Genomic DNA, 27,879 nt, shown 5'->3' on the forward strand with positions numbered 1-27,879 from the left:
GATAAAATGTCTAAGAAAAGACGAGCGTGTGTGAAAGATCTGCAAGTAGGCGACAGAGTATTAATAAAGAATCGACATCCGGGAGGAAAGTTTAAGACTCTTTTTGAGTCTGATCCCTGGGCTGTGGTGAGAATAAAAGGGACTCTAGTAACTGCAAAGAAGGATGAGGAAACGGTCACTCGAAATGTATCGTGGTTCAAACGATACAACTATGATGAGACCGCCCTCGAAAAGACGGTTTCAAGGGAGGAGGTTAAGGAAGAGCCGGAGGAATGGGTAAGGCCAGAATCACCGGGAAGCCTACGTCTCCCGGTAACCGTCTTCTGCAGCCCCGAGACTCAGCAAGAAGAGGGAACACAGGACGCTGGTGAGGTAAACCGAGAGTTAAGGATGAGAGCGTCGGAAGAAATGCCGGAAGCGGAGGTACCTGAGACTGTGACAAAAAGAGGGGGGAACAGGTACAATTTGCGACCCCGTATCACGACCCCTCGGAACCTCCAAGACTATGACTGTGAGTAGCGGAGCCACAGAACGAGGGAAGTGGATCCTTCCGTTTAACAATTGTGTTTTTACCTTGATAACTTTTTCAGGCCTGGGAACCTGAGTTTGCAGTTTGTATTCGTTTGACATCATCATGTTTGGTTTTATTTTAAGGTGATGAGGAATGTTATGTCCGACCCCGGACGATACCACCAGTCCCGGGGGGGGGAAGTGGTGACCCTCACTAAATGTGAGAAAAGAATAATGGTGACCCTCTGGCGTCCGGCCAATGTGGTATGGTCCGGACGTCAGGGACCAAGGTAATAAAAGACACTGCAGGGAGGGGCGGAGGCAGTGAACGTTTACTAGCACTTGGTGTGGTGTGCTCTGTTCAGCGCGTATGCTACCGTGCGTCCGCGCATGCTGCGGCGTGTCCCAGGCCCCCAAAGCGAGTGTTCTCCTGACATCGGAGAACACAACACTGTTCAGGGGTTCTACCTCCGTCTTCACTGCAGTCATGGCAGTTCTCACCACTGCCCCCTGGTGGAGTGCGTCAAGAGCTCAGTTTACATTGCGATTTTAGTAGTTCCCAGCTGTCTGTCGAAACTAAAGAGGGTGTTAGATTCTGACGCGACGGCCTTCAGTGCAATACCGGAGCCGTACTGGCATCGGCCGTGGGCTTACAACTGCTCACACTTAATGACGCGTTTCCCTGTGAGTTAAGCGTCATGTCGTCAGTGGGTAGCACGGATGGGAGTCTACCATTAGAACCATGTTTAGCTCCACTGCATACAAAAGGCCACGATACACTTGCGTTTATCACATGCTATGAGCTTTTTGAAAGGACAACCGCGATGAAAAATATTTCCAGCCCAACTGCCTCAGCCCCGTCATCACGTTCTAACCACGGCGCAAATTTAAACTGGGACAATAGCAGAAGGGCGGCTACGACTGTTCAATATATTGTCATATAGAATAAAGATGTCTCTGAGTAATGTAGAAGTTTTAGAAACAGGCAAGTGCTGCATAGTCCTAAGAAAATAAATGTAAAAAAAAAAAAAAAAAAACGAAGTCATACGGTGCAGGCCAATTCAACTCTTCAAGCGGATTGAAAAAAACGAACCAAAAAACAAACAAAAAAAAACCGACGAATAACTTATTTTACATGTTGAACGTAGTATGAGTGGCTTAAGATCACGATGGCATTTTTAACGGGAGTATCTGGTACTTTAGTTTCTTTGGGGCACTGTTTTACAAACATATACACGGGTGCCTGGCCTGGTAGTATTAACACGTTTCTAAATATGCTTAACCTGACATCCTGTTATCTGCTAATGTTCGTCTTCAGGTAAACCCAAATAGTGTGGTGTGGTATAGCACGGCACTAAGTTTGGTGAATAATGCTGCAGGAATTTGGGGGTCTAGCGCAGGCAGCATTTGTCCTTTCTCCTGCGTTACCCCCTTCAAAACTAATTTGGGACCCGGTGCCATTTCTGAATTCACTCTGTGGTCTGCAGCTGGCGTTGCAAGTATTGAGGCATAGCTTGAATGCCTTCTGCCTGCCTGTCTTTGTTGACGCCACACATCCAGATGCGGTTGGCAGCGGGCCAGCAGTGCACTCAGTTGTACAGCAGTGTCGCTGGTATCATGACAAGCCCACCCAATCTGACAATTCTCTATTGGCCCAGAGAACCGTCTCATCACATTGGACACTCCATCTAATGGGCGGGAAGAGAAAGAAAAGCACTCTACATTATCTTTAACTGAACACTGTTCTACAGTATGATCATCAAAGACTTGGTTACTAACTTCCTGTAAACTGAGTAGCACATTTAACACAGTAGTTCCGGTCTTAATTAGAATATTCTGCTCCTCGCAAAAAAAGATGGAGTTGCGCTCTGAGTGCTTGGAGCGCCATGGCAGCTATGGAGACGTTTCACAGATAAAATAAAAATAAAATAAAAAATGCCACAGGGAAATGAAAAGAAATTTAAAAAACTTGTTTGCGTTGTGAGCGCTGTGGCAGCCACAGAGCTCAAGTAAAAGAAAAAAGTAGTTTGCCCACGCTGAAGTATATTGGCAATTGTGCAATTATCTCTGTAACAGGCTCAGTGTCCAAGGTGGTAACCAAACTGCCCGAAGGAGGGACAATCGTAAAGCATTTACCAATGATGTCAAGTGATTTTTTTTTTTTTTTTTTTTTAAGGGCTTGCAAACTCGACCTAAAAATCTCAATATTTTTTTTAATACTTCAGTGTATTGCCAAAGCTTTACGTTCAATTAGTCATTTTTCTCTGACTCTTTTAAGGACTTTAAGACAAATTATGTTGTTCTGTTATAAGAATCCTTGGATATTTTTACTTAAGCGGCTCCAAGACCTTACTGCTTGCATCAGTGATGAGGGAATAGTTCATATTGGGGCTGAAACCATTGTAGTCTTGGAACTCTCTCAAGATCACACTTCATCAATTTAAATTTCCTTTCTCACAGTTTCGATTTTCTAGGACAGTGGTTGTCTGCAGACGGAAGTTAACAGCAGGCATTCTGAGAGGCATGGGATAGTTAGCAGCTTGTGTGCTGTTGCATGTACGAAGCTGCCTCTCTATGTAGTTCACTAACATGAAGTACGCCGTGTAGAGAGTCCAGACAACCCTTATTGGTTTATAGGGCTTTCTTTAAAAATCCCAAGTGCTCCATTATTGTTGTAGTGTGGTTGAGCAGCTTAGGCTGATTAAAAGGGGAATGTAAGGCATTTGTTGCACATACAGTCAATACTATAAAGAAATCCAACTCCAATTTATAAAAATAGAACAGCTTTTTATATTTTTGACACCAGAATCTTTGTGATCAGATAAGTACTTTTCGAAATAGGTTTACTGTATTTGTGGTAATGTTAAACTTTGGAGAAAACATATGCTGCATAGAACCACTTGTCAGACTTACAGGAGTGTACTTCAGGCAAGTAGGGGCCAAGGTCCAAGGCAGCTCAAACAGGACACCTTGGTGGAGACAGACAGACAGAGACACACACGCACATGCACACACTTTTCATTGTTTTTCCTTTAATAAATATCAGAGAGAGATCAGTACTATGTTTTATTGAAGAAAAAACTGTAATGAAAAAGACATTTTCAGCCAATAGGCTGCATTCAGATTAACATGGTAACTCAAATAAATGGCACCGTTCCTTTAAGGCCTCAGACCTCCAGTATCCCACCATGCTTCAGAGGTCAGAGAAAGGAGTCAATTTGGTCAGTTCTTTTTTCCGGCTCCTTCAGAAAGGATCCCAGAGCACTTGCTCCTGAGTCTTTGTGAATAAAAAGTAATATTTCTCACATAAATTCTAAAGAATTTGACTTAATTTTATGTTTTTAAGTACATTTTGTACTTTTTAAACATTTTTCTGACTGAAAAGTAAATTGTTTTTTATCAGTCAAAATGCCATCTCTTTTTAACAGATGTCAATTTCTGACCCTAATTCAGTCTGCATTGTTTACAAGCTTCTTATAATCCTGAGGCATGTTACCACTGTAAAACCCTGTCAAACTGGACTCTACAAGAAAGAGAAGAGCAGACTTCATGCAATTCAAGAGCGTGGGCTTGGGGGTCAGAAATCTCCTTTACAGAGCCCTCATCTCTTGGACATCGAGGAAAGTCAAGAGAAAAACGACGTCTCTCATCACAGTCATCATTAGGAGGAAAGAAGTACCTGTCTATGTCAAGAGTGCCAGTTATACACCTACGCCTCCACTTACACCATCAAGGACGCCAGGCAGATCTAGGAGTCCACCCAGAGAACACCAAGTAAAGAACCACAATCTCACAGATCTCTGTCTAGATCTATGCATACCAGATCTTGTTCCAGATCATGTCACTATTACCGTTTCAGGTCTTGAAGAAGGCATATATCACCTTCTTTGGTCTTCAACTTCTTGTTCCTCCATAAGGGACTATTCACCCCTGCTGTTGGACCCCCTCTTTAGCTTGAGTTTCCCGTGTGGACTAGCTGGTTAAATTTAATGATGTGCTGTTTAGAATAGTGACAAAGCTAAAAATAGACATTGCAACACCTGTGTTTGTCGTTGGGGATTTTTGAAAGACTCCCATCATAGGTCTTCCTCCAGCCCACTAATACCTTTAGTACCTGGCCTTCTTGAACCTGTCATGCAGACTCTTCTTTCTCTAGCGTCTGTTCGAGCTGTACCATTGAGACACCAGAAAAAATATAAGGAACCTGATCAAGACTCTTTGTTCCTCTGATTAGATCTTCCTATCAGAACCCCCCCCTCCCCCACCCCCAGATTCAGTGATTGTGGCATCTGCAAAAAAGACCCATGCCACTGCCTCATCCTCGATGGCACCACCGGATAAAGACCATAAGCAATTTGACTTGATGGAAGAAAATGTAACACCTCTGCATCATACATGAAGGTCTCTAGTGCAACTGCATTACTTAGCAAGTATGAAAGATTGTGGTGGAACTGTGTTTTACTATACTTCAGACTGAAAACAGACAAAATGAAAGGAATTCTAACAATGCAGCACCCTCAGTCTGAGTAATACATTTATGAAGGCACTTCTCAAGGTTAGTACAGGGAAAGTGTGCAAGTCAAATGCAGCAACACAAGTACACTTTGGAAATCACAGCAGTGGAATAATAATCATATGAACAAACTGAAAATACACAACTTCAATCATGGAAAATACATCTACATGTAAAGTGATTATATATTTATTCACAACGCAAAGCTAAAAATAAGAATGCATCACCATGGGGCTTGACCGTGACATCATCTCTTTGCCAACTTCGTCGGAAACCCAGATGACTGCTGAAAGGGAGAAAACGGCCCTCAATGGGAACTGGGCAAAGGCATCCCCCTCCTGGAATGATTTCTGTCTAACTCCAGTTGTCAAGCTTCCCTCTTCAATACCTTAAATAAGCTAGAGAGGAGAAGTCTAGAACCCCCCGACCCCCCCCCCCCCCCCAAAAAAAAACACTCTAAAATTTTAAGGTGTTGTTCAAACGCTGTCCGCACCAGGTCAGTGTTGGAAAGGAGCATTTGTGTGACTGGCCAACTCCTGTTTTTTTTTTTTTTTTTCCAAGACCGGGTTGCTCCCTGCCTTACCATAAACATTCCCAGCCTGGTACATCTTATCATCAGTGCTCTTTACTCCTCCATGTTATGTACCCATCCTTCAGTAAGAAAGAATTAACAAATGTTGTGCAAGCTGTGCGCGGAAAAATACCTGATGGTGTGTGAAGCTAATGTAAGCACAAAATGGAGTCCAGTGGTCAAGATGGAGCTGGTGGTTAAATATGAATAGAATTCCCTTTTCAGGTCTACACAAAAACTACCAAAGGAAGACGGACAAGATTTTCAGATAATCTTAAAAGAGGGCGGTCTAGTGGAAAACCAAATCAGTGAGGCAGCTGATGCCTCCAATCTCTCTGCTCATAGTTATTGTCACAGCATTACTTCAAGGTGCTTATCATGGCTAAGACTTACAGGGTTAAAGCCTGAAGTACAGCAAATAATATTAAATCTTCCCTTCACAGGATCGCCTCTTTTCAGCATGTATACCAGAATGAAAGCGGAAGCAGACACTCAAGGCGGTGGGGTTTGAGGAACGAAAAGATACTAGAAGTTGATACAGTCCTTATGACCGACACCATATCCAACTGAGGGTTCAAATCCCTCACTGGGTGCCACAACAGCAACAACCAAGTCAGTCTTATCACTATCCTAGACATCCAGGAAAATAGGAAGGGATGCTCCTCGTTAGTCCGCATCCTCGCCCAAGGCACAGTGACCGCAATGAGTCATGGCTTCTCTCTTCTCTGTTTCCTGCTCCAGTGAGGGAAAACCTCCCCAAGCACTTAAGAGTGGCACAATACAACAGACGACAAATGGGTTTTGAACATTGTTGAAAATGGTTACTCACTCAAGTTCAAATCTCCTCAATCGGAAGTACCACCAAAAGCAACATTCCACCATCAACAAATCTTCTTGAGAAAGGAAGTAGACATTTTACTTCAAAAAGAGGAAATAGAGGAAGTTCCACTCTCGCAGTGGAATACAGGAGTTTATTCCCGTTACTTCTTCTTTCAGAAAAAAATCCAGACTCAAGAATACAGACCGATCCCAGACCTGCGGCTTTTGAACAAGTTCATCCAAAAAGAACAGTTCAAAATGCTTGCTCTTCATCAGATTAACACCCAACTCCATCAGGAGGCCTGGATGTGTTCCATAGATCTTCAGGATGCCTATTTCCATAGTTCAATCTCAATGAAACATCAGAAGTATCTGCGTTTCAGGATACCATCCAAGCACTACTAGTACAAATTCTTACCCTTCGGCCTAAAATCAGCCCCTCGAATTTTCTCGAAATGCATGGCAGTAGTTGATGCACATCTGAGGAGGAAGAGAATCTTCGCCTACCCATACCTAGATGACTGGCTGATTAAAAGTGCCATCCAAGTACTAGCACAATGGCATTATCAGATTTGCCTCCAAACTCTGCAAGTTCTGGGCTTACAGATCAAAATTTAAAAATCCATGCAGATACCAACACAAAGTATCCATTATCTAGGAGCAACACTGGATATAAACTTTGCAAGAGTGTTTCATTCGGAGGAAAGGTTATACTCAATCAACATGAAATACCTCCTCTGAGCATTCCTTCCGCCATCTTCCAAAATGACGGCTTTATAATTTATTTTAGCCCTCATATTGGTAATTTATTTTAATGTTGTTTGTTTCAGGTTTTCTGTTGATTCAAATTTGTGAACAAAGCAGATAGTAGCAGAGGATCTTTACCTCCTGACAGAACGTTTCTAATTGCAAAATCTGAGGACTCCTTCAACAAAGAAAAATGTGTTATATGCCGTACTAATCCGAAAGAAAATCTCACATTAACTGCCCCTAGACAGAAGAGCGTTTGAGATGCTACAGAAATACAGCAAGACTAAGTTCATAAAAGATTGAAACTGATAGGTGAAGAGGATCAAATATTTTAATCAGTGTAACAAGTGCTATAAGTCGTATACAATGGAAAAAAGCCTGGAATAAAATTGTCAAAAAATAGCAGAAACCAGTAAATCACAACAAGACTTTTCTGAGAAAGTAATGACCGCCAATCCCAATGTCCATCCATTTAGAAGATCAATAGCTACCCCTTGTCCACCCCCAACAACTGATCAGAAAGCAGAGGATCTTTACTATGTAATCTGTTGGTTATCCAGAACAAGGACCAAAGGGGTTGACGAAAGAATAAAGTTCAGAGTATGCGAGCAAACATGTTTTTACCTGCAGCTAGTTTCTTCCAATATGAAATTTTCAGTCACGTAGCTGATCTAAACGGCGAGGTGAATGTATTTGCAGCGCATGAGTATGCCTTTCTGCACTGCATGCGTGCATACATTCGGAAATGTGAATGTACAATGAGCTCCCAGCAGCAACCAACCCGCCAGCCTCCAGTTAAGTATGCATTCTATGAAAAAGTAAATTTAAGTTTTAAAGGCACTCTTGAGTGCTGGCTGTGGGTTCATACTCAGTGACATCACAGAAATAAGGGTCAACAGTGATGAAACTGTATTAATCCGTAATAAGATTTATTTGGTGAGAATGTACAATGACAGAATTCATTTTTGTCAGTCTAATAAAAAGAATGAGCTACTTATGGTGGTCTCAGCTGATTTGACTCCTGAAGTCCTGGTGCTAAAATAAGATCACAGGATGCAGTAAAATCAGCAGGAACCATTTTAAGAAACTGTAGGAGGCTGGACTGGCTTGTAGTGAGTACCAAGGGGTACTTGCACCTTGCACCAGGCCCAGTTATCCCTTATTAGTGTATAGGGTGTCTAGCAGCTTAGGCTGATAGATAATGGTAGCTTAGCAGAGCAGCTTAGGCTGATAGATAATGGTAGCTTAGCAGAGCAGCTTAGGCTGAACTAGGAGACGTGTGAAGCTACTACAGTACCACTTAGTGTCATATGCACAATATCATAAGAAAACACAATACACAGTTATACTAAAAATAAAGGTACTTTATTTTTATGACAATATGCCAAAGTATCTTAGAGTGTACCCTCAGTGAGAGGATAGGAAATATACACAAGATATATATACACAATAGCAAAAATATGCAGTACAGTCTTAGAAAACAGTGCAAACAATGTATAGTTACAATAGGATGCAATGGGGAAACATAGGGATAGGGGCAACACAGACCATATACTCCAAAAGTGGAATGCGAACCACGAATGGACCCCAAACCTATGTGACCTTGTAGAGGGTTGCTGGGACTATTAGAAAATAGTGAGAGTTAGCAAAATAACCCTCCCCAAGACCCTGAAAAGTGAGTGCAAAGTGCACTAAAGTTCCCCTAAGGACAAAGTAGTCGTGTTAGAGGAATAATGCAGGAAAGACACAAACCAGCAATGCAACAACTGTGGATTTCCAATCTAGGGTACCTGTGGAACAAGGGGACCAAGTCCAAAAGTCACAAGCAAGTCGGAGATGGGCAGATGCCCAGGAAATGCCAGCTGTGGGTGCAAAGAAGCTTCGACTGGACAGAAGAAGCTGAGGTTTCTGCAGGAACGAAAAGGGCTAGAGACTTCCCCTTTGGTGGACGGATCCCCCTCGCCTTGGAGAGTCGTGCAGAAGTGTTTTCCCGCCGGAAGGACGCCAACAAGCCTTGCTACACGCAAATCGTGCGTTTGGCGTTTTTGGACGCTGCTGGGGCCCAGGAGGGACCAGGAGGTCGCAAATTGGACCTGAAGAGAGAGGGGACGTCGAGCAAGACAAAGAGCCCTCACTGAAGCAGGTAGCACCCGGAGAAGTGCCAGAAACGGGCACTACGAGGATGCGTGAAACGGTGCTCGCCGAAGTTGCACAAAGGAGTCCCACGTCGCCGGAGACCAACTTAGAAAGTCGTGCAATGCAGGTTAGAGTGCCGTGGACCCAGGCTTGGCTGTGCACAAAGGATTTCCGCCGGAAGTGCACAGGGGCCGGAGAAGCTTGCAAAGTCGCGGTTCCCAGCAATGCAGCCCAGCGAGGTGAGGCAAGGACTTACCTCCACCAAACTTGGACTGAAGAGTCACTGGACTGTGGGGGTCACTTGGACAGAGTCGCTGGATTCGAGGGACCTCGCTCGTCGTGCTGAGAGGAGACCCAAGGGACCGGTAATGCAGCTTTTTGGTGCCTGCGGTTGCAGGGGGAAGATTCCGTCGACCCACGGGAGATTTCTTCGGAGCTTCTGGTGCAGAGAGGAGGCAGGCTACCCCCACAGCATGCACAAGCAGGAAAACAGTCGAGAAGGCGGCAGGATCAGCGTTACAGAGTTGCAGTAGTCGTCTTTGCTACTATGTTGCAGGTTTGCAGGCTTCCAGCGCGGTCAGCGGTCGTTTCCTTATCAGAAGGTGAAGAGGGAGATGCAGAGGAACTCGGATGAGCTCTTGCATTCGTTATCTAAAGTTTCCCCCGAGACAGAGACCCTAAATAGCCAGAAAAGAGGGTTTGGCTACTTAGGAGAGAGGACAGGCTACTAACACCTGAAGGAGCCTATCAGCAGGAGTCTCTGACGTCACCTGGTGGCACTGGCCACTCAGAGCAGTCCAGTGTGCCAGCAGCACCTCTGTTTCCAAGATGGCAGAGGTCTGGAGCACACTGGAGGAGCTCTGGACACCTCCCAGGGGAGGTGCAGGTCAGGGGAGTGGTCACTCCCCTTTCCTTTGTCCAGTTTCGCACCAGAGCAGGGGCTAAGGGGTCCCTGAACCGGTGTAGACTGGCTTATGCAGAATTGGGCACATCTGTGCCCAAGAAAGCATTTCCAGAGGCTGGGGGAGGCTACTCCTCCCCTGCCTTCACACCATTTTCCAAAGGGAGAGGGTGTCACACCCTCTCTCAGAGGAAGTTCTTTGTTCTGCCATCCTGGGCCAGGCCTGGCTGGACCCCAGGAGGGCAGATGCCTGTCTGAGGGGTTGGCAGCAGCAGCAGCTGCAGTGAAACCCCAGGAAGGGCAGTTTGGCAGTACCAGGGTCTGTGCTACAGACCACTGGGATCATGGAATTGTACCAACAATGCCAGGATGGCATAGAGGGGGCAATTCCATGATCATAGACATGTTACATGGCCATATTCGGAGTTACCATGGTGAAGCTACACATAGGTAGTGACCTATATGTAGTGCACGCGTGTAATGGTGTCCCCGCACTCACAAAGTTCAGGGAATTGGCTCTGAACAATGTGGGGGCACCTTGGCTAGTGCCAGGGTGCCCTCACACTAAGTAACTTTGCACCTAACCTTTACCAGGTAAAGGTTAGACATATAGGTGACTTATAAGTTACTTAAGTGCAGTGTAAAATGGCTGTGAAATAACGTGGACGTTATTTCACTCAGGCTGCAGTGGCAGGCCTGTGTAAGAATTGTCAGAGCTCCCTATGGGTGGCAAAAGAAATGCTGAAGCCCATAGGGATCTCCTGGAACCCCAATACCCTGGGTACCTCAGTACCATATACTAGGGAATTATAAGGGTGTTCCAGTAAGCCAATGTAAATTGGTAAAAATGGTCACTAGCCTGTCAGTGACAATTTGGAAAGAAATGAGAGAGCATAACCACTGAGGTTCTGATTAGCAGAGCCTCAGTGAGACAGTTAGTCACTACACAGGTAACACATTCAGGCACACTTATGAGCACTGGGGCCCTGGGTTACCAGGGTCCCAGTGACACATACAACTAAAACAACATATATACAGTGAAAAATGGGGGTAACATGCCAGGCAAGATGGTACTTTCCTACAGAAACGTCCTGAAAGATTTAGATTTTTGACTTAATTACATTTAGCGATGCCCTGGAGCTCTGCAAATCATGGAAGTCAACAAGAATACCTGATGTCTTGACATTTTTTTCAATATCATTGTTTAATATCACCAAAGCAAAACTAAAGTTCTTAAGTTCAGAACCGAAGTCAACAACATTGATGATGGCTTTGAAGATACAAACGAAGAAGTGGAAGACAATCCCATGAACCAACAGGCTTATGCTGTTTAAATGTATAGTCTTTTCCAAATCGTTTAAGTGAATTACATCATAGCAGAAAGAAACTCCGCTTCACATGACTGCCCACGCAATCTATGACAAGTGCAAAAGTAGAGAGCTGATCACTTCAGTGAATAGTATTGGTGTATCAACAAGTTTTAATGACCTAATACGGGGCAGGAACCTGTCAGCTCCTGCTGTAAAATCTTGTGAATCCAACAGCACCCCACTTTCAGTTCACTTTACCAGGAAAGAATTTACAATTGCTGCTCTTGATAATTTTGATTTTGAAAACAGCTCTTATTTGTCCAGAACATCCAGCACACATGATGCTTCCATGGTGCTTTTTCAAGATTGTACCAATGAAATAGCTGCTGGAAAACAAGCTGTTAGATTTGCAGCTTTGTTTGTTTATGCATACAGCTATCACCCAATTGCCTTGTTAATGTGTGCAAAATCACTACAAGCCATCAACATGTCCCAGTGTACCAGAAAGTTTCAAAGTGGCTGAGGACATGGATCTTCTCTGTCTGTTGCTGCGGTCCACACAGCTGATTTGACTGAATTTATTATATTGCTTATTTGGTGCGGACTGAAGGATGAAGATAAGCCAGTTCCTCTGTGGACTGGAATTCATGCTCTGATATCCCAGAATACACTGAAGATGGTTGGGTTTTTGCCAGTAATACCATCCCCAGTCACAAACTACGCAACAGTATACACAGCTCTAAAATAAATTCCAAAATGGGTGTGCTCAGCTTGAAGACCAGCCTATCCTGCCAATTTTCTGTGATTAAGGTGTTTTCTGTATTTTAGCTGACATTTTTATGGGTGATCCAGTAGAATTTGATGATCTTTATTCAAAGAAGGGTGTTTTCTATGTGACAAATGTGGTGAGCAGGAGTTATCTCGGTGGATGTGGCATAGACAATGCACTTATTGAGGCTGAAATATTTGGAAGCAAAACTTTCCAATCAGTATTGTGCGGAACTCATTATGTTTGTCAAATGTCTACAAGTGGAACAATTGACCTTGCCTCAAAAAATCGACTCTTATAACTCTGCAACTTGATAAATTCTCTTCATCAACATTGAATAAAATTAACTTGGAGATGTTAACTCGCCGAAACATAGCTGATGCTTCAGTAAACACTGAATTTCCAATTGTTGCAAGGAGAATGATTGTCAATGAGGAATCTGTGCTTCTAGAGAGATTTTCAGAAAGTAAGGGCCGTATTGTTCAAGAACTTAACAGAAAATTGGAGGAAGCTTACCTTTGTGTTGTGCCATATGTTGAGAGAGCTGTTTGAAATGGTTCCAGTCGAGTCATTGTACAGGGTACCATGGGCAATTGCTGAAACAAAGTGAACTATAATAATGTGTCTAAAACAGGAGTGATAAACATTTTTTTTTTTTTTCATATTGAGATCATAAACATTGTATGGTGTATACTTTTGACACCAAAATAAAGTATGTATGTCCCATGGTTCCTGAAATATTACATCACTGCGATAGTTCTGCCATTTTTAAAAATGTCATCCAGAAAAATTCAGCCCGGATCAGCAATTTCTACCCAAGCAAAATTACTTCTCTAATGATCCAAAAAAAACAAAAATGAAACACTCTAGATAACAATTTTTTTATGGAGGTTTATCAGGGGCCAGGAAAATGTACCTAGAATGAAAGGTATGTATTCAATACATTGGTCTTAATTCCACTTACACTTCCATCACAATAGAGGTATCTGTGGAGTTCAGAGTAGTAAATGTATACTTCTCTTACAATATAGTGATGGGTCGATTTTGCAAATGTGATATGAAGTACCTTAATATAGTGTCAGACGACATTGAAACAGCCTCTCCCAATAAACCTAAGAAAATGAGACATCAGGCAGAAGGTTATGTTTCTGATGAAAAACTGGAATTTGTCTTAATCTGAAATTGAATTTAGGAGCAATGTTAACTTTCAAAATATGTATAATTTCAGGTAGTAGTTCCTGTTGCTGTCGGAACCATTCTCTAAAAGATTATAGCTTGAATATTATGGCCAGCAAAATATATGGTTGTTCTTAATTTAATTGTTGTCCAGTGCAGACTTCTCAAAATGCTCATTAAATGGCCTATATTTGTATCTGTAATGGCCATGTCTTGGTTGTTACCCATCTTTACTACTTTGTCTTGATTCCTATTTTAGTTTGGTAAAAAATGGCAATTCTGTTTGGTCAACTGACATGAGCTTTGTTTTGGAGCCTTCATCAATAGTTGGAAGACCACTTGCTTCCAGTCTGCAGAACATCTGCCTAGTTTTGTTTCCTCACGTCTGACTTCTATCTTACAGTACTGCTTAAATTACTTCATTTTACCTGTTACATACAGTCATTCAAATGCTGTCTATTCTCCCCGATGAGACAATAACTAGTCCACTCTTCTCTCTAAAGCCAGAATTATATCATTTCGTTTATTTACTTGAACATCTTTTATTGAATTTTTTCATTATTTTTTTTAGTCCTCTGGAATGTTTCTGTCAACATAAATTTGGTGGGTGAGGCCTAATGTGGAAAGTGTTAGAAAGGAACTTATAGCTGCAAGGATCTGTTGCCCCTGAAAATTGTTCTCATCTCTGAGTTTTCTTTTAACCTGATTCTATGCAGAATAACTGAAATAAAGTATCTTTGAAACTATTAGTTTACAGGAGAGTTACTGGGATATATGGTGAAAAAATCATTTTGCCACATATATTGCCACCTGTGCTTTGTTGGATATGTTTTTACCTCATTAACAAGTTCCATTGGAAAATTAAGTGTGAGATTCCCCAAGGCTGGTAGAAGGGTCAAGGTAAACGCCTTGGATTATGACTCATTCCATTCTGGAAGAATAGGCAACCGAGGCAAATGAAAGACTAGTTTTCTTAACCATGGTCTCCCATTCCAATGAAACAGTGAAGAGACTTGAACACTCCTTTTCAGATAAATTGCTACATTGTAAATGCTTTCAAAGCAAAGTCTTACCATTTATCATTGCTTAAGTGTTAGTGTAAAAGTACTGTTTTGTTCACTTTCTTTTTAAAATTAGTCTTTTTGTTTTTTTTTTACTTGAACTCATTGTCTCCATGGTTGCTTTCCCCTTTTATGGTATCGACACAATATTCTTGATTTTCATTTTTTCGGATGATTAGCAGTGCTATTATTAATGTTATCCCCTGCTTGATTTCCTTGTTTTGTCTTGCCTTTATTTCACAGTTTATCCATCCACATCCCCTCCTTACTAACAACACTGCTACTTGCTGTGTTTTCCTCTTTTTGATTAGGTTCTGACTATTCAGCAGGATCCGACAGAAGGTCGGAATACTTTTCAAGCTGTATGAGAGCTGCTTCTACCTCCTTCTTCCAGCCACTTAGTGTCTCCAACCATTGTCCCACTTTCTGCTTCATGTTACTAAATGTTTTTTATAAAGAGTTTTTATTGGTTTTGCAATTGAATAAAATAGTACAAAACAAGCCAAACAATTTAATACAAAAGTAACAAGGCGCCAACGGGCACCAAACAGTGGTCAAATCCAATGCCCCGGCCAACACCCTAAGTGAATAGATTGCACAAGTTGATAACGACGTATCGCGTGTGTGTGTGCCCCAATTCCATCAGAAGAAGTAGAGGAGGAATGTGTGTGGATTATACCTCCCATTGTGTCGGTCAGCGGCATCAGGGGTTAAATTGTCATGCCTTCCCACCTCCCCCAAATCTTGTGGTATTTATTCGGGCACCCTCTAGCCTCATATACGAGCTTCTCACATTGGGCACACCAATCCATCCCTCTCTTCCATTTGGTCAGGGCCGGTGCCTTATTGGCTTTCCAGTCTGCCACGATATCTCTTTTAGCCACTAGGCATGCCACCCCCAGCAAGGTTCGCTCTGCTCTGCGTAATCCCGAATCCCCCATAACTCCTAGTATGGATGTCAATGGTGTCAGCTCCATGTCCACTTGCAGGGTCAAGGAGATCTCTCGCGAGATCATCTTCCAATAAGTATTGATAGGCGAGCATGACCACACCATGTGAAAAAAGTCAGCGTCTGGGCTCATACATCGGGGGCAGTCAGCTGTAGGCCGGAGCCCCGCCTTGTGCATTTTGGAGGGTGTAAGGTAGGCAGTATGGAGGTAGTAAGTCTGTATTAGTCGGAGGCGTGTCGCCATGGTCAGGGTGTGGGGAGCTGCCAATGCCTCAGTCCAGTCCTCCTCTTCCATTGGGCCCACCCATCCCTCCCATTTCCGACGAAGTTCCTCCAGGGAGCAGGCAGTGGAAGTGATTAATGTGCGATATACCTGGGAAACGCCTCCCCTACCCAGATTCCCCATCAGGGCCCTCCTCTCCATGGGACTGCTTACGGGTATGTTGTCCCCTGTTTGGACCTGCGTCAGAAGTGCATGCCGTACAAGATATTTGTGGAATTGTGTCTTATTTAATGCAAAGGTATCTTGGAGATCCTCGAAGGAGCGCATATGCGTGCCCTCCCATACATCACCCAGTGTGGAGATGCCTATATTATCCCATTTCTGGAAACCCTCGAGACCCGCCACCTCTCCCAAGCATGTCCCATGCCACAGTGGGGTCTGCTGAGTAGGGCGCCCCCACCATCCTGAAATCTTTTGAGCCGTCCGCCATCCCTGCAACACCACCCCTGTCACCACAGGGGTCCCCCGTGTGATCGGACCGCCATACAGGACGTCAAAGATCTTGGGGTAGCTCAGTGTCTGAAGTTCCAGTCGGTACGCCGGGTCTGTCCATCCCCCTCCCAACCAATTGTTGATCACAAGTAGTTGCATCGCCAAGTGGTAGTAAAGGACATTGGACATTCCTAGGCCCCCTTCGTAGACATCTCTCTGGCAAGTTTTAAGCGCTAGCCGGGGACGGGTACCACTCCACAGAAATTGGCGTGCTAGCGAGTCCATTTGTCTAAACCATTTCACGGGGATGGGGTTTGGATAATTTTGGAGAAGGTAGAGAAGCCTGGGAAGGACCATCATCTTAGAGTGCGATTCTGCCAAGCAGGTTAAGGGGGAGGTCCTTCCACCGTTGAAGATCGTCTTTGATTCTTCTGGTTAAAGGCGTGACATTGAGCTCCCATGTTAGTTCCGGGAGCGTTGCGACATGCACCCCCAGGTATTTAAAGCTATTCCTCCGCACTGGTATACTTTGTTGCCAGTCTATACAGTCTCTAGACTGATGGAGCGGAACCAATAGGGATTTTTTGGGGTTTAGGGCGAGACCCGAGGCCTCCGAGAAGATGTCTAGAATTTGCATGATACGAGGGCTGCTCCTGGCCGGGTTAGCTATGTATAGTAGGACATCGTCCGCATATAATGCCACTCGGTCTTCTGGATACGCGGGCCAAGACCAGCCTTCCATCAGAGGGTCCTCTCGAAATATCTTCGCCAGGGGTTCTATTGTTAATGCAAAGAGTAAGGGGGATAGTGGGCATCCTTGTCGAGTGCCACAGCCAATCGGGAACACACCCGAGACCACTCCGTTTACCTGGACCTGAGCCGTTGGATTAGAGTACAGCAGCCCCACAAGGCCTCGGAACCTGGGTCCAAGTCCATTTTTTTTTTAAATACTTGTTCAAGATAGGACCAATCCACTGTATCAAAGGCCTTCTCAAAGTCAAGTAAGAGCAGCGCCAGAGGGGTGTGTGACAGGATTTTGTGGTGTGCCAAGGCGAGATGTAATCGCCTGATGCAGTGCCTGGTGCTTCGCGCAGGCATGAAGCCGCATTGGTCAGGGTGCACCAAGGCGGGCATTGCCTCTTTTAATCTAGTGGCGAGGATTGACGCTAACACCTTGATCTCGGTGTTGAGGAGGGAGATCGGCTGGTAAGCCGAGCAGTTTGGCGATGGGGGTTGAGTCTTTGGGATTACTACTATTGTAGCTAGGTCCACTCCTGAAGGGAAGTGACCTTTTTCCTCAGCTTCTTTATACATCTCAAGTAAGTGTGGGGCCAAAATGTCACTACATTTCCTATACAGTTCCGCAGGAAACCCATCTGGTCCTGGCGTCTTGCCTGAGGCCAGACTGGCTATCGCATTCGTTATTTCTGTGAGATCAAGTGCCTCGTCTAGCCTGTCTTTGGTCGCCTGAGAAACTCTGGCGAGTGTTACGTCATTCAAGAGGGGAGAAGCTTTTTCAACCGCAGGCCGGGGGTGCTCTGCATACAGACGTGCATAGTAGGAAGCAAAGCTCTGAGCAATCTCGATGGGTGTCTTAAGAAGGGTACCTGTGTCATCTCTAATTTTGGGAATGATTCTGTTAGCTAAGGGCCGCGTGGCCAACCAGTGCAAGAGCTTCCCATTTTTGTCTCCCCATCCATATATTCGGGCAGACGATGCCCTCCACATATGCTTCGCTGACTCAAGTGCTAAGTGTTTGATTTCTTCACGGACCCTGGTGAGCTGCCTCAATACGGAGACTTCGGATAAGGTCGTTTGCCGGCGTTCCAGTTTTAACGCTTCAGCTTCTAGCTCGGACATTCGTGAGTCACGGGTGCGCTCTTGTGCACGCAGGAGGCACTTCGCATGTCCCCTTAAGGTAGCCTTGTAGGCAGCCCATATTGTGCCTGACGACTGGACCGTTCCCGCGTTCTGTTCAAAGTACTGCGTGAGACGATCCCTAATCTCGAGGGTATAGTCCTCGTCCTGTAAGAGCCATGCATTTAGGCGCCATACCAGACGTTTAGTGAGATCTACTCCACCCAGCCGAATTCGCACCTGTGCGTGGTCCGACACCCCTCGAGGCAGAATCTCTGCCCCTGTGACACCGGTGAAGTCCATGGCTGGCATAAATACTAGGTCAATTCTAGAGTGTGTCCGGTGGGCAGCAGACGTGCGTGTATATTAACGCACCATAGGGTGCCAGGTTCTCCATACTTCACATAGGCCAAGGCTGTCGGCCCATCCCTTGAGGCCTGCGGCTCGGGTAGACCTGCCCGCAGTGACCTCTCCTGACACATCTAATCTAGGGTCTAGAACCGCATTAAAGTCCCCTCCCACTATTGTGGTCCCTTGGGGGAGTCCCGCTACCACCTGTCGAAGGGAAAGTAGAAAGGCGTCAAATCCCGCTGGGGGGGGCATACACGCACACAAGATTTAGTGTCACCCCACGAAGTAACCCTGAGACTATAACAAATCTGCCTTGCGGATCGGATCTCGTAAGTGTAACCACCATTGGTAGTGAGCGGTGGAGCAGGATAGCTACCCCCCTGGATCCCCTAGAGAATCCTGCGTGGTAGACCCTATCAAATCCTCCTCGAGCCAGCATAGGGCATTTAGTTCCCATAAGGTGGGTTTCCTGCAGTAGGGCTGCCAAGGGGGAATATCTACGGAGAGTGTTAATTACTGCGGATCTTTTGATCTTATCTAGCAGCCCGTTCACATTCCATGAGATGATTTGTGTCAATGGGGACCAGGCGTGAGTCGCGTAGGAGTCTTACGGTGTTGGGTGTCAGTCAGTGGACAAAGGAATGACCAGTTAAAACTTAACAGTGCAATACTCAAAATATACCTATCTAACCCTAACTTACCCTTCTTCCCCCAAAACCACCCCCCTCCCCATACTCCCACCCAGGAAGCATCTGTCGCCCTAACAATCAACCAGAACAAAACAGCCATATAGGCTGCCATAGGTGTGGAGTGATGGACCCCTCCATTAGGTCGGATCACTTACAACTAATCACGAAAAGTCATGCCATACTTTACAAGTCTTAAGGAAGGCCCATATTCCCGATGCAGCCCTTCACGGATTTCCTCGAGATGGATCGGGCCCCTCGGCCCCCCCCCCCCCCATATACGCTCCGTTCGGGGTTTCGTGCAGCATGTCAGCCAAGCGCCGGGGATTGACTCAGGCGGTCATCGTCTCCAGTCTGCGTTTGAATCCGCCCCTCTGGAGACCCAACAGGCAACCCCTCTCTCCGTGGGCCCGTCTCTCCCACCGTCTCCTCACCCATGGGAGCGTCCGGATTTCCTCGTCTTCCTCTCCGAGACCTAGTGCGCTTACGGCTCCTCCGTGGCCCCCCAGCGGGGGGGGGGATCCGCCCTGGAGGGCTCCCCACTCCCCGCCGCGGACCTCCTTCGAGCCCCAGCGCCCTCCTCAGTTAGCCAATCCCATGCCTCCTCCAGGGAGTCAAAGAAGTACGCCTTGCTTGCCATAATGACTTTAAGTCTCGCTGGAAAGAGGAGCATATACGAAAGTTGCATTGCCCTAAGTTTTTGTTTAACTTGCTCATATGAGCGGCGACGGGTCTGGACCTCCTTGGTGTAGTCCGGGAATACTAGGATTTTATGGTTTTGCCATTGGAGATTTTCGGAGCGCCTAGCCTCTTTAAGGATATTGTCACGGTCTCTGAAGTTGAGGATTCGGGCAATCATCGGGCGTTTTGGACCACCCGGAGGGGGGCGCGGGGCAAGGGCCCTGTGAGCACGTTCCACTGCAAACCAGGGCGAAAGAGTTTGGTCTGGCATCCAATTTTTGATCCACCGCTCTAAGAATTCTGTGGCTTTGTCTTCCTCCGAGCCTTCCGGGAATCCTACAAAACGTAGGTTGTTTCGTCTCGATCGGTTTTCTGCATCCTCCGCCCGGCGGTGTAGTTCGGATGTTCGCGTCTGTAACTGGGCCACCTTGGTCCTAAGGTCAGCTATTTCGTCCTCATTGTGGGAGACTCGGCCCTCCACGTCAGTGATACGATTTACCGCGTTTCTGAGGTCCTGCCTGATGAGGCCCATGTCCTCGCGCACCTCCCCGATTTTAGTCTCCACAGCTGTTTGCGATGATTGAATTGCCAGCAGAATGGCATTTACTCCGTCCGGTGCCAGGCCCCCCGCTGCCGTCTCTCCGTCTCCTCTAGGGCCTGTTGGAGTTGTAAATTGATCAATCTTTTGCTGAGAGGGCGGGGGATGTTTATTCGCTCTATCCTTCCCCATTTTGTCTCGAAGGGAGGGGATGGAGTGTCTAGTCTGAATTATGCAGCTCTTCTGCCCAAATTCTACACCCTAGACGCATCCACATGGAAGGTCCCGAAGGAGGACCATCGGCAGGGTCTCATCAGGGCGCATCAATGATAGATGTCGCAGTCCCCTCCCCGGGGCTTGGTGGCCTCCGGTCAGCCACGTGTTGCTGGTCTGCCAAGTGTCTGGTTTCTCTCCGTTCCAGGAGACTTCAACACGTCTTCAGTGGGTCCCCCACAGAGGGTCCTTTGGCGTGTTTTATCAATGTTATGGCCGTGGGTTGGGAACCGGTCCCCGGGGAGTCTCTTTACTTTGAAGAATGGAAATCGCGGGGGCACAACACTGTTGCCCGAATCTGCTGCGCCCTTTTTGAGTTTCCAATGCAATGTTTATTCTTTCCTTCTTCTTAGGAGGGGGCAGCCCCGCTCCTGGGTGGCCAGGGGCCGAGGGTCACCCATCCCACCCCGGCCGCCACGGGGCAACGGACAGGAGAGCGGCCGCACCGCACAGCCGCGTCTCACACGGCTCAAGCGAGGCAGCCCCCACCGTGCGGCTCACCTCTTTAGCGCCAGTATCGATGCGATCATATCACCAGGGCGGGATACATCAATTCGGCCGCGTCGCCTCTTCTCTTGCGGTGGGCTCCAGATTTAAACGGCTCGCTCGCCCGCAGCAGCTTTATTTGCGGTCAGGCCCTCGTCCTGGGGCCCGGCCGCGCAGGTCTGAGTCAGACAGGGGGGCCCCCGTCCCAGGGCTCACCCTCTGCAGGTCCCCTCTGCTCTCCGAACCCGGCGCCACGGAGTCCAAGTCTCCGAGGGCCAACAAGGGACGCCGGCCGCGTCGCTCCACCATCCGCTGGGGGCCCCAGGTCACAGTCCGCTCCAAGCACTTGAGCGCTGCGCACGGCTCTCACTCCGGTGGCGGCCCCGTCAGCGGGCGGGCACCGGTCCCCGGGCTCGTCGAGACGCCGTCAGCCCGGCCGCCATCTTGGGAGACCCACCGATCCGGTCGCGACCAGCGCTCGCGGCTCGGGCCGCGCTGACACTGGTGCCGGAGGTCTCATCAGTGTCTGGGAGCTAGCGGGAACAAGTAGGGCAGCATATTAAATTTCTCTGGTGGCAGCTTCTTAGGGCGGATGACGGAGGGGTCCAGAGCACTCTCAGAGTGCGACCGCCATCTTGACGCCCGAAGCCACCTACTAAATGTTAATACCATATTAAAAGTGTGGAATAGAGGAAAGGTTGTGCAGACTTGTCTATCTTTTTCACAAAGTATGTGATTGATCTGTATTCACCTCAGATAATCTAGTAGGCTAAGGAATCCTTCAGGTAACTCCCTGACCTACTGCAAGTTAAGGACAGATGGGGTGCCTAAAATGTTGGAAAGGTAAATGGGGCATGAAACGATACTAAAGGATACCACTTTGCACAGATGAATAATGTCGTAAGGCCCTTTATATGTAGCTGTGAGTACACCCTGTAAGTCCCACTCTTTTTCCAGTGGTGACCCGGTAGTGTAGAAATTTGGTGAAGGAGATCAGTGACCAAAGGCATGGAATCTAACAGTTTTGTTCTTGCACTGCAGCACAGTGTGTGGAGAAACTCTTTTGACTTTGGCTGGGCAATGTGTATTGGCTTTGTTTGATATATTTATTTTTCCACTTTCTCATTAGGTTTTCAAGATGCTAGCGAATAAGGAGTCTCTTGATCAGATTATTGCAGCAACCCCTGGGCTGAGCCATGACCCTATTGCATTAGGTAAGCAGTCTGATATTGAATGCCTTCACTTTTGAATATTTCACATGCTTTGAGTGTACTTGTCATTTAACTTGCAGGACTAAATAATCTGAAGTAACACTTCGGTAAGCATCCCAGCTTTCTCTAGAAAGGAATATATACTTTAATTACATATAGAGATCACTTAGCAAGTTGTGCATTTGACGCCATCTGCAGTTTTGAGCATGTGATCTCATTGGAGAGAAAAGTTGTGACACTGGAAGTAGTTGGAGGAATCTTCATCTTTATTTCCAATTTCATAATGGAAAACCACACCAAAAATATGTAGGAAGTCAAAGCAAAGTCCTTTAGACAGATCACAGAGAATTTTCCCTATCCATTTTTCACTTTAAGCTTCCTAGAGGCACTTTCCTCAAATACAAATTGATGCTTTCTAAAAAATGTTATACCGTATGCTTTCTTGTATTCATAGGTTGACTAGGAATCCATTTTCTTATTTCCCAGTATCCCTTTCAATAGTGGGGAGAAAACTACTTCTCCTGTCTCAGTTTTCCTCAGGCTGCAGTTATCCTCAGTCCTGTTGGAAGGATTCTCCACTGCCTTCCTTTTTGCCCCCAAGCTTGTTTAGCTCTATGTGGTCAAAAACACAGCCTTCCCCTCCTACTTTTTTGGCTTTGTTTTCCTACCTGGGTGTGATGTAACTCCTTGGTTCCACTTTACTGTTGATTGTCTGTTAAACGTTACCTCTGGCCCCACTCACTTTATATGTTTGACCTGCTTCCCTTTTTCACTTTACGTGGCAAAATGTCAGAATGCGTCAGTGGTTTTGTTCCATGAAACTCCCCATGTAGATGGCGTGGCAATTCCCCTAACCATCTAAGTGCATCTGCCTGTTGGTTCCAGTTAACACTTGTCTAATGCGTTCAGTCTCTCATCTCTCAAAAGTATTTGCACAATGTGCTGTCTCCTATACTACTATGCTCAATGACACTGAGGTAGAACTACATTTTGGTCTGCTCAGTGAAAGTGGAAGGGATACCTTTATTCTTCTGAGTAGGTATATCTTTTATAGTGCTGAACTGATAATTCTCAAGTTAATAAGCTTCGTTTCGGCACTAAGCAATAAAAGCAGAAAGATAAACACAATAAAACAGCCAGTAGACATTTTATACATCATAAAAAGACAAAAATATTTCCCTTGATCCTCCGATTCATACTACAATACAATTGCCTCATAAAGATAGTCTGCCATAAATATTTAACACCATGAGAGACATCAAACAGGGGCCATGTTTAAACAATACAGCCCAACATTACCAAGAAGAACAACAAATAGAGTAAAGCAATTAAGATAATCCAACAACACGGTAGAGGTACCAACAACATTCAAATAAGTGGTGGGATAGTAGAGTTATATGTTTGCAGTTTGAACTCCACAGCTTACTACCCTGCCCCCTTCTGAAGGACTAATACGCAGCCTTTGCCTTACTTGCCACATAGCCAATAAAAGTCTACTGACAGAAAAGACAATGTGGGGCCTATCCTCAAATCTCAGCATCCTAGCTTGCTACTCTGTAATCACTGAACCCCATAGACAGACATAAGGGAATTATCCAAGTCCTTCTATAAACAATTTAAACTGGACAAAAGAACAGGACATGTTAGCTGTTTTCTTTATCAGACCCACACATTTGACACTGTGCTTTTAGGCCCACTCTAGGATGCCCCTCATCGAGCTGCATACGAACCCAATGTCAACTGTCAAGAGGTGGTTCCATTTCATCCTTAAAAAAATCTCAAGCTTATATGATTCTTTAACAATTAAAAAAAATCTGAAGTCAATGGCCCATACCCTACTCAGGAGAAAAGAGCAGTATTTGGAATGCCAATAAGCTTGTTCGAGCACCAGCTTTGTGGGACCCCCAGCATCACCAGGCTTGCTCCATAGACACTCAAGCCCTAATCCCAACAGGGCGCCCTTGACATACCTAATCCAGGGGATATTGATGTAACTCGCACAATACAGAATATCCTCCAAATCCTTGCTATAAGAGAGAAGCTCAGGAGTAAACCATAATCGCCTCCAGAAAAGAAGTGGACCTAATCCAACTTTATCAGAAAAATCTTAACCTTAAATCCAGCCTGATGGAAAGCAAAGGTGCACTAATGGGTAATCGGAATAGCAGTTGCATAAAGTGATTCTCCACTGCTGTAAGTACTTTCACATCGAGATGTCCCCACAACTCAGCTCCGTAGCCGGCTGATCCCAAAGCCTGGATATTATATTTTTTGCATTGCTGGTGAGATGGGGCAGAAGTGGGATCTTAATGACACTTTTATAATGCCTCCTGCCGCTTGTTCCAACTACAGCCTGCACTGCTTAACATGAGCATGCCACCCCAAATTTTAATTAAGAGCTATGCCCAAATACTGAAACGTACTAACGTGTTCTAAAGCTAATCTAGGGTTGGACCTAGTTAAACGTCCTGGATTAAGAGGTCATATACTTTGTTTTACTTGCATTAATCTCCAGGCCTCGGTCTTTACAAAAACATTCAAAACTGTTCAACAATTTCTGCAACCCCGTAGGTGTTTTAGATATGAGTAAAGTATCTTCTGCAAGTGCAGAAACCCTCAGATTCACCAATTTTGGTGCGTCACTTTCACACAGCTCCAAATGGCTGATAAGACTATTCACATACAAGGAAAATGTCAGAGCTAGGACGCACCCCTACCTTAAGCCCTCTGTTCACCTAAAAGGCATCCGTCAATTCACCTCCGCTACCACATCTCACTTGCACATAGTTATCTGTGTGGAGTCTCACTATAATATCCAGAAGATAAGCCGGGGCCCCTGTCTTTGCTATGACCTTACACAAATTCTTCCTTGGGGCTAAATCGGAAGTGGAGTTGAGATTAACAAAGACTACATACATATGCCCTCTATCAAGGGTGACTTTCTTCCAATAGAGCAATTGTAGTAAAAAAACACGGTCTATGGTACTAACAGACTCTCTTAACCCTGCCTGCAGGGGGGGTCAAGATGTCATTTGAGGTCATCCACACCTGCAACCTGCCCAATATAATTTTACTAACTAATATTTGGACACAATCAATAAGTCTTATGGGCCTGTAGGGGGCGTGGCCACGAAGCCGAAGATCGCGCACGCTTGATCCGTCTGCTCCGGAGTGGCCTAAACTTCTCCTGTTATCCTGGGCCACCCCCCCCCCCCGGGCAAATTGACGGGGAGCGAGAGCGGGGACCCGTGTGGGTGACCCGAGCACCAGCGGAGCCCAGAGCGAGCCTGGCGGAGCCCGTTGGAGACGCCGGCGAGCCCTACGGGGCCTGTCGCCGCGTTAATGCCGGGAGCCGGACTGAGCGAGTGAGCGGGCGCGCGGATGGGCGTGGGACCGCGTGCCGTTTGAGGGGGAGCCGGCTGACCGCGGCTGGGGAGGCGGGGCGGCCCCTCTCCTGCCTGGAGGTTGCTGCAGGGCTGATCGTGGAAAGCCTCGTGTTCCCGAGACCGCGGAGGACGGTGTGACGGCGGCCTGTGGTGCATGCGGGCCCTCTGCCCCCATCCTCGCAAGTAAGGAGAAGCAACAAGAACGTGCGCGACCCGAGCCCCTGGGCCTAGCGGGGGCCCGGCTGCTGGGAGCCTTGCTATGGCGCCGACCCTGCATGCGGCGCGGTGTGTCTGGCGGAATGGGCCTCTGGGCTAGCGGACACCCACTTTGAACACCGGCACACACCTGCGGAACGGGCCGGGTCCCAGGAGGGCCGCCCTGAAGGAGGAAGTACCGGACCCCTGGCCGAACGAGACGATCAGCGGATAGAGGGGCCCCCTGTTGGATGGTCGTGCCCGTGGTGGCCTACTGCGCGAATGGAGCGCTGGCCCCTGAGCTTGGGGCTGGCATGGCGGGCCCCGGGCCACAGAACCTGAAGGATCGCCCAGCTGCATCTGGGGAGATGAGAATCCCGGGGTGACCCCGACTGGGGCATGCCAATCGAGGAACTGAGTATCAGCGGACGGCCGATGGCCCAGGGGTAAGGCACAGCGACGCGGCGCTTTGCGGCACCTCCTTAAGAGTGGACGAACTGCCTAGCAGGGCTCGCCTGCCGAAACGGGATGGGAGCGGTCCGCGGTACCCCGTGCGGTGGCCCACCGCGGGGGATGGTCGATAGTGGGCGCCTTGCCGGACCGGTCCGGCTCCTGATGTGGCGACTACTGTGATCGAGCTGATGTGGTGCCTCTTGTCCTGGTGCAACGCGCCCCGAGTCCACTGAGATCCAGAGCGAGAAAGCACGGGTCTCTGGTGCTGGTGGGATTCTACCTGGCGGCCCCTGCGGACTTTGAACTGCGCTTGAGACGGAAGTCCTAGATGGGGGATCCCCTGAACTAACGCACCGTGGTCCGATTCGCCACTGGGGGGGACGATCTCCTACGCAATCGATGTCCCCTAAGAACTGCCACAAGGCTAAAGTCATGGACAGCACAGCGACCCCCGGGCGCAAGGGGGGGGGATGTGCAGGGTCCACTGCAGGTCAATGTACAGGACACCCTGGACAAAATATTAGGTGCGATAGGCGACACTAAGTTAACACTGCAACACGACATCAATCAGATCGCGGTCGAACTGGGCCTCTTGAGGGCTGACCACCACAAATTATCGGACAGAGTCAAAGAGACAGAAACCACACTGGCCGACATCGCACCAAAACAAAAAGACCTGCAGGCCGAAATGTCGCATCTCAGAGATAGAGTGATGCGACTAGAGCGAAGAGCTGAGGACGCAGAGGGGAGAAGCCGGCGGAATAACGTGCGAGTGGTGGGCCTCCCGGAGGGGGCAGAAGGATCAAATATGGTGGAATTCCTGGAAAAATGGTTGAGCACAGTGGTGGCACCGGGCCGGCTGACTTCATTCTACACTCTGGAAAGAGCACACCGCGTGCCTGCGAGGCCCCTGGCGCCGGGCAGGCCCCCCGAGTGGTGATCGCAAGATTACTGCACTATAGAGATAGGGACATCTTGCTACAAAGGGCGCGAGAAGAGGGCCCATTTAAGGTAGCAAATGGCGAAGTCACGCTGTTCCCGGACTTTACAGTAGAGGTACAGAGTAAGCGTGCCTCATACATGGCAGTCAAAAGGGCTCTAAGTGACGAAGGCATACAATATTCGTTGCTGTACCCGGCTAAGCTGAAAGTAATGCTTGACAGTAAAACAACATTTCTTCAATTCCCGGAGGAGGCATGGGAATGGTTGGAAACCCATGGGACCCAGGCAGATCGGCTCGGGAAGGGGGGCCCGACCGGAGGTGGACCGCGCCGGCCCCCCAGGGGAAGACGGACCCGAAGTCGCCCACACTTGGCGCCATCCCGGAACCAAAAAGAAAGTGGCAGAAGAGCAGCACTGGAGGCAGCGGCCCGTGTGAACGGAGAGGGGACCCCCCGGGAGGACTCTGGCGGTGAATCGGACGAGACCGTGATGTCATCGGGGGGGGGGCTCGAGCAGCTCGGTGCAGGCCCCGGTAGTGACCCCACAGACTGCAGATGACCTCTGAGGCCCAGAGGCTTACCGGACACCCTGGGGCGGGTGCAAATGGTGCACTAATGGCCCCTCCGTGCAGGGCCACCCC

The 27,879-nt window shown here is 47.2% G+C and overlaps 1 protein-coding gene across 5 annotated transcripts in view; it reads left to right on the plus strand.

Moving 5' to 3' along the window:
* Window positions 1–27,879, plus strand: part of UBL7 (ubiquitin like 7) — a 192,991-nt gene that overhangs the window by 41,265 nt on the left and 123,847 nt on the right. For all 5 annotated transcript variants that reach the window (XM_069222209.1, XM_069222210.1, XM_069222208.1 and 2 more), the window contains exon 5: window positions 22,182–22,266. In XM_069222209.1, the coding sequence (XP_069078310.1) occupies window positions 22,182–22,266 (85 nt within the window). The remainder of the gene's footprint in view (window positions 1–22,181; window positions 22,267–27,879) is intronic.

The sequence above is a fragment of the Pleurodeles waltl genome, chromosome 3_1 (genome assembly GCF_031143425.1).
Source record: "Pleurodeles waltl isolate 20211129_DDA chromosome 3_1, aPleWal1.hap1.20221129, whole genome shotgun sequence".
Lineage (NCBI taxonomy): Eukaryota > Metazoa > Chordata > Amphibia > Caudata > Salamandridae > Pleurodeles > Pleurodeles waltl.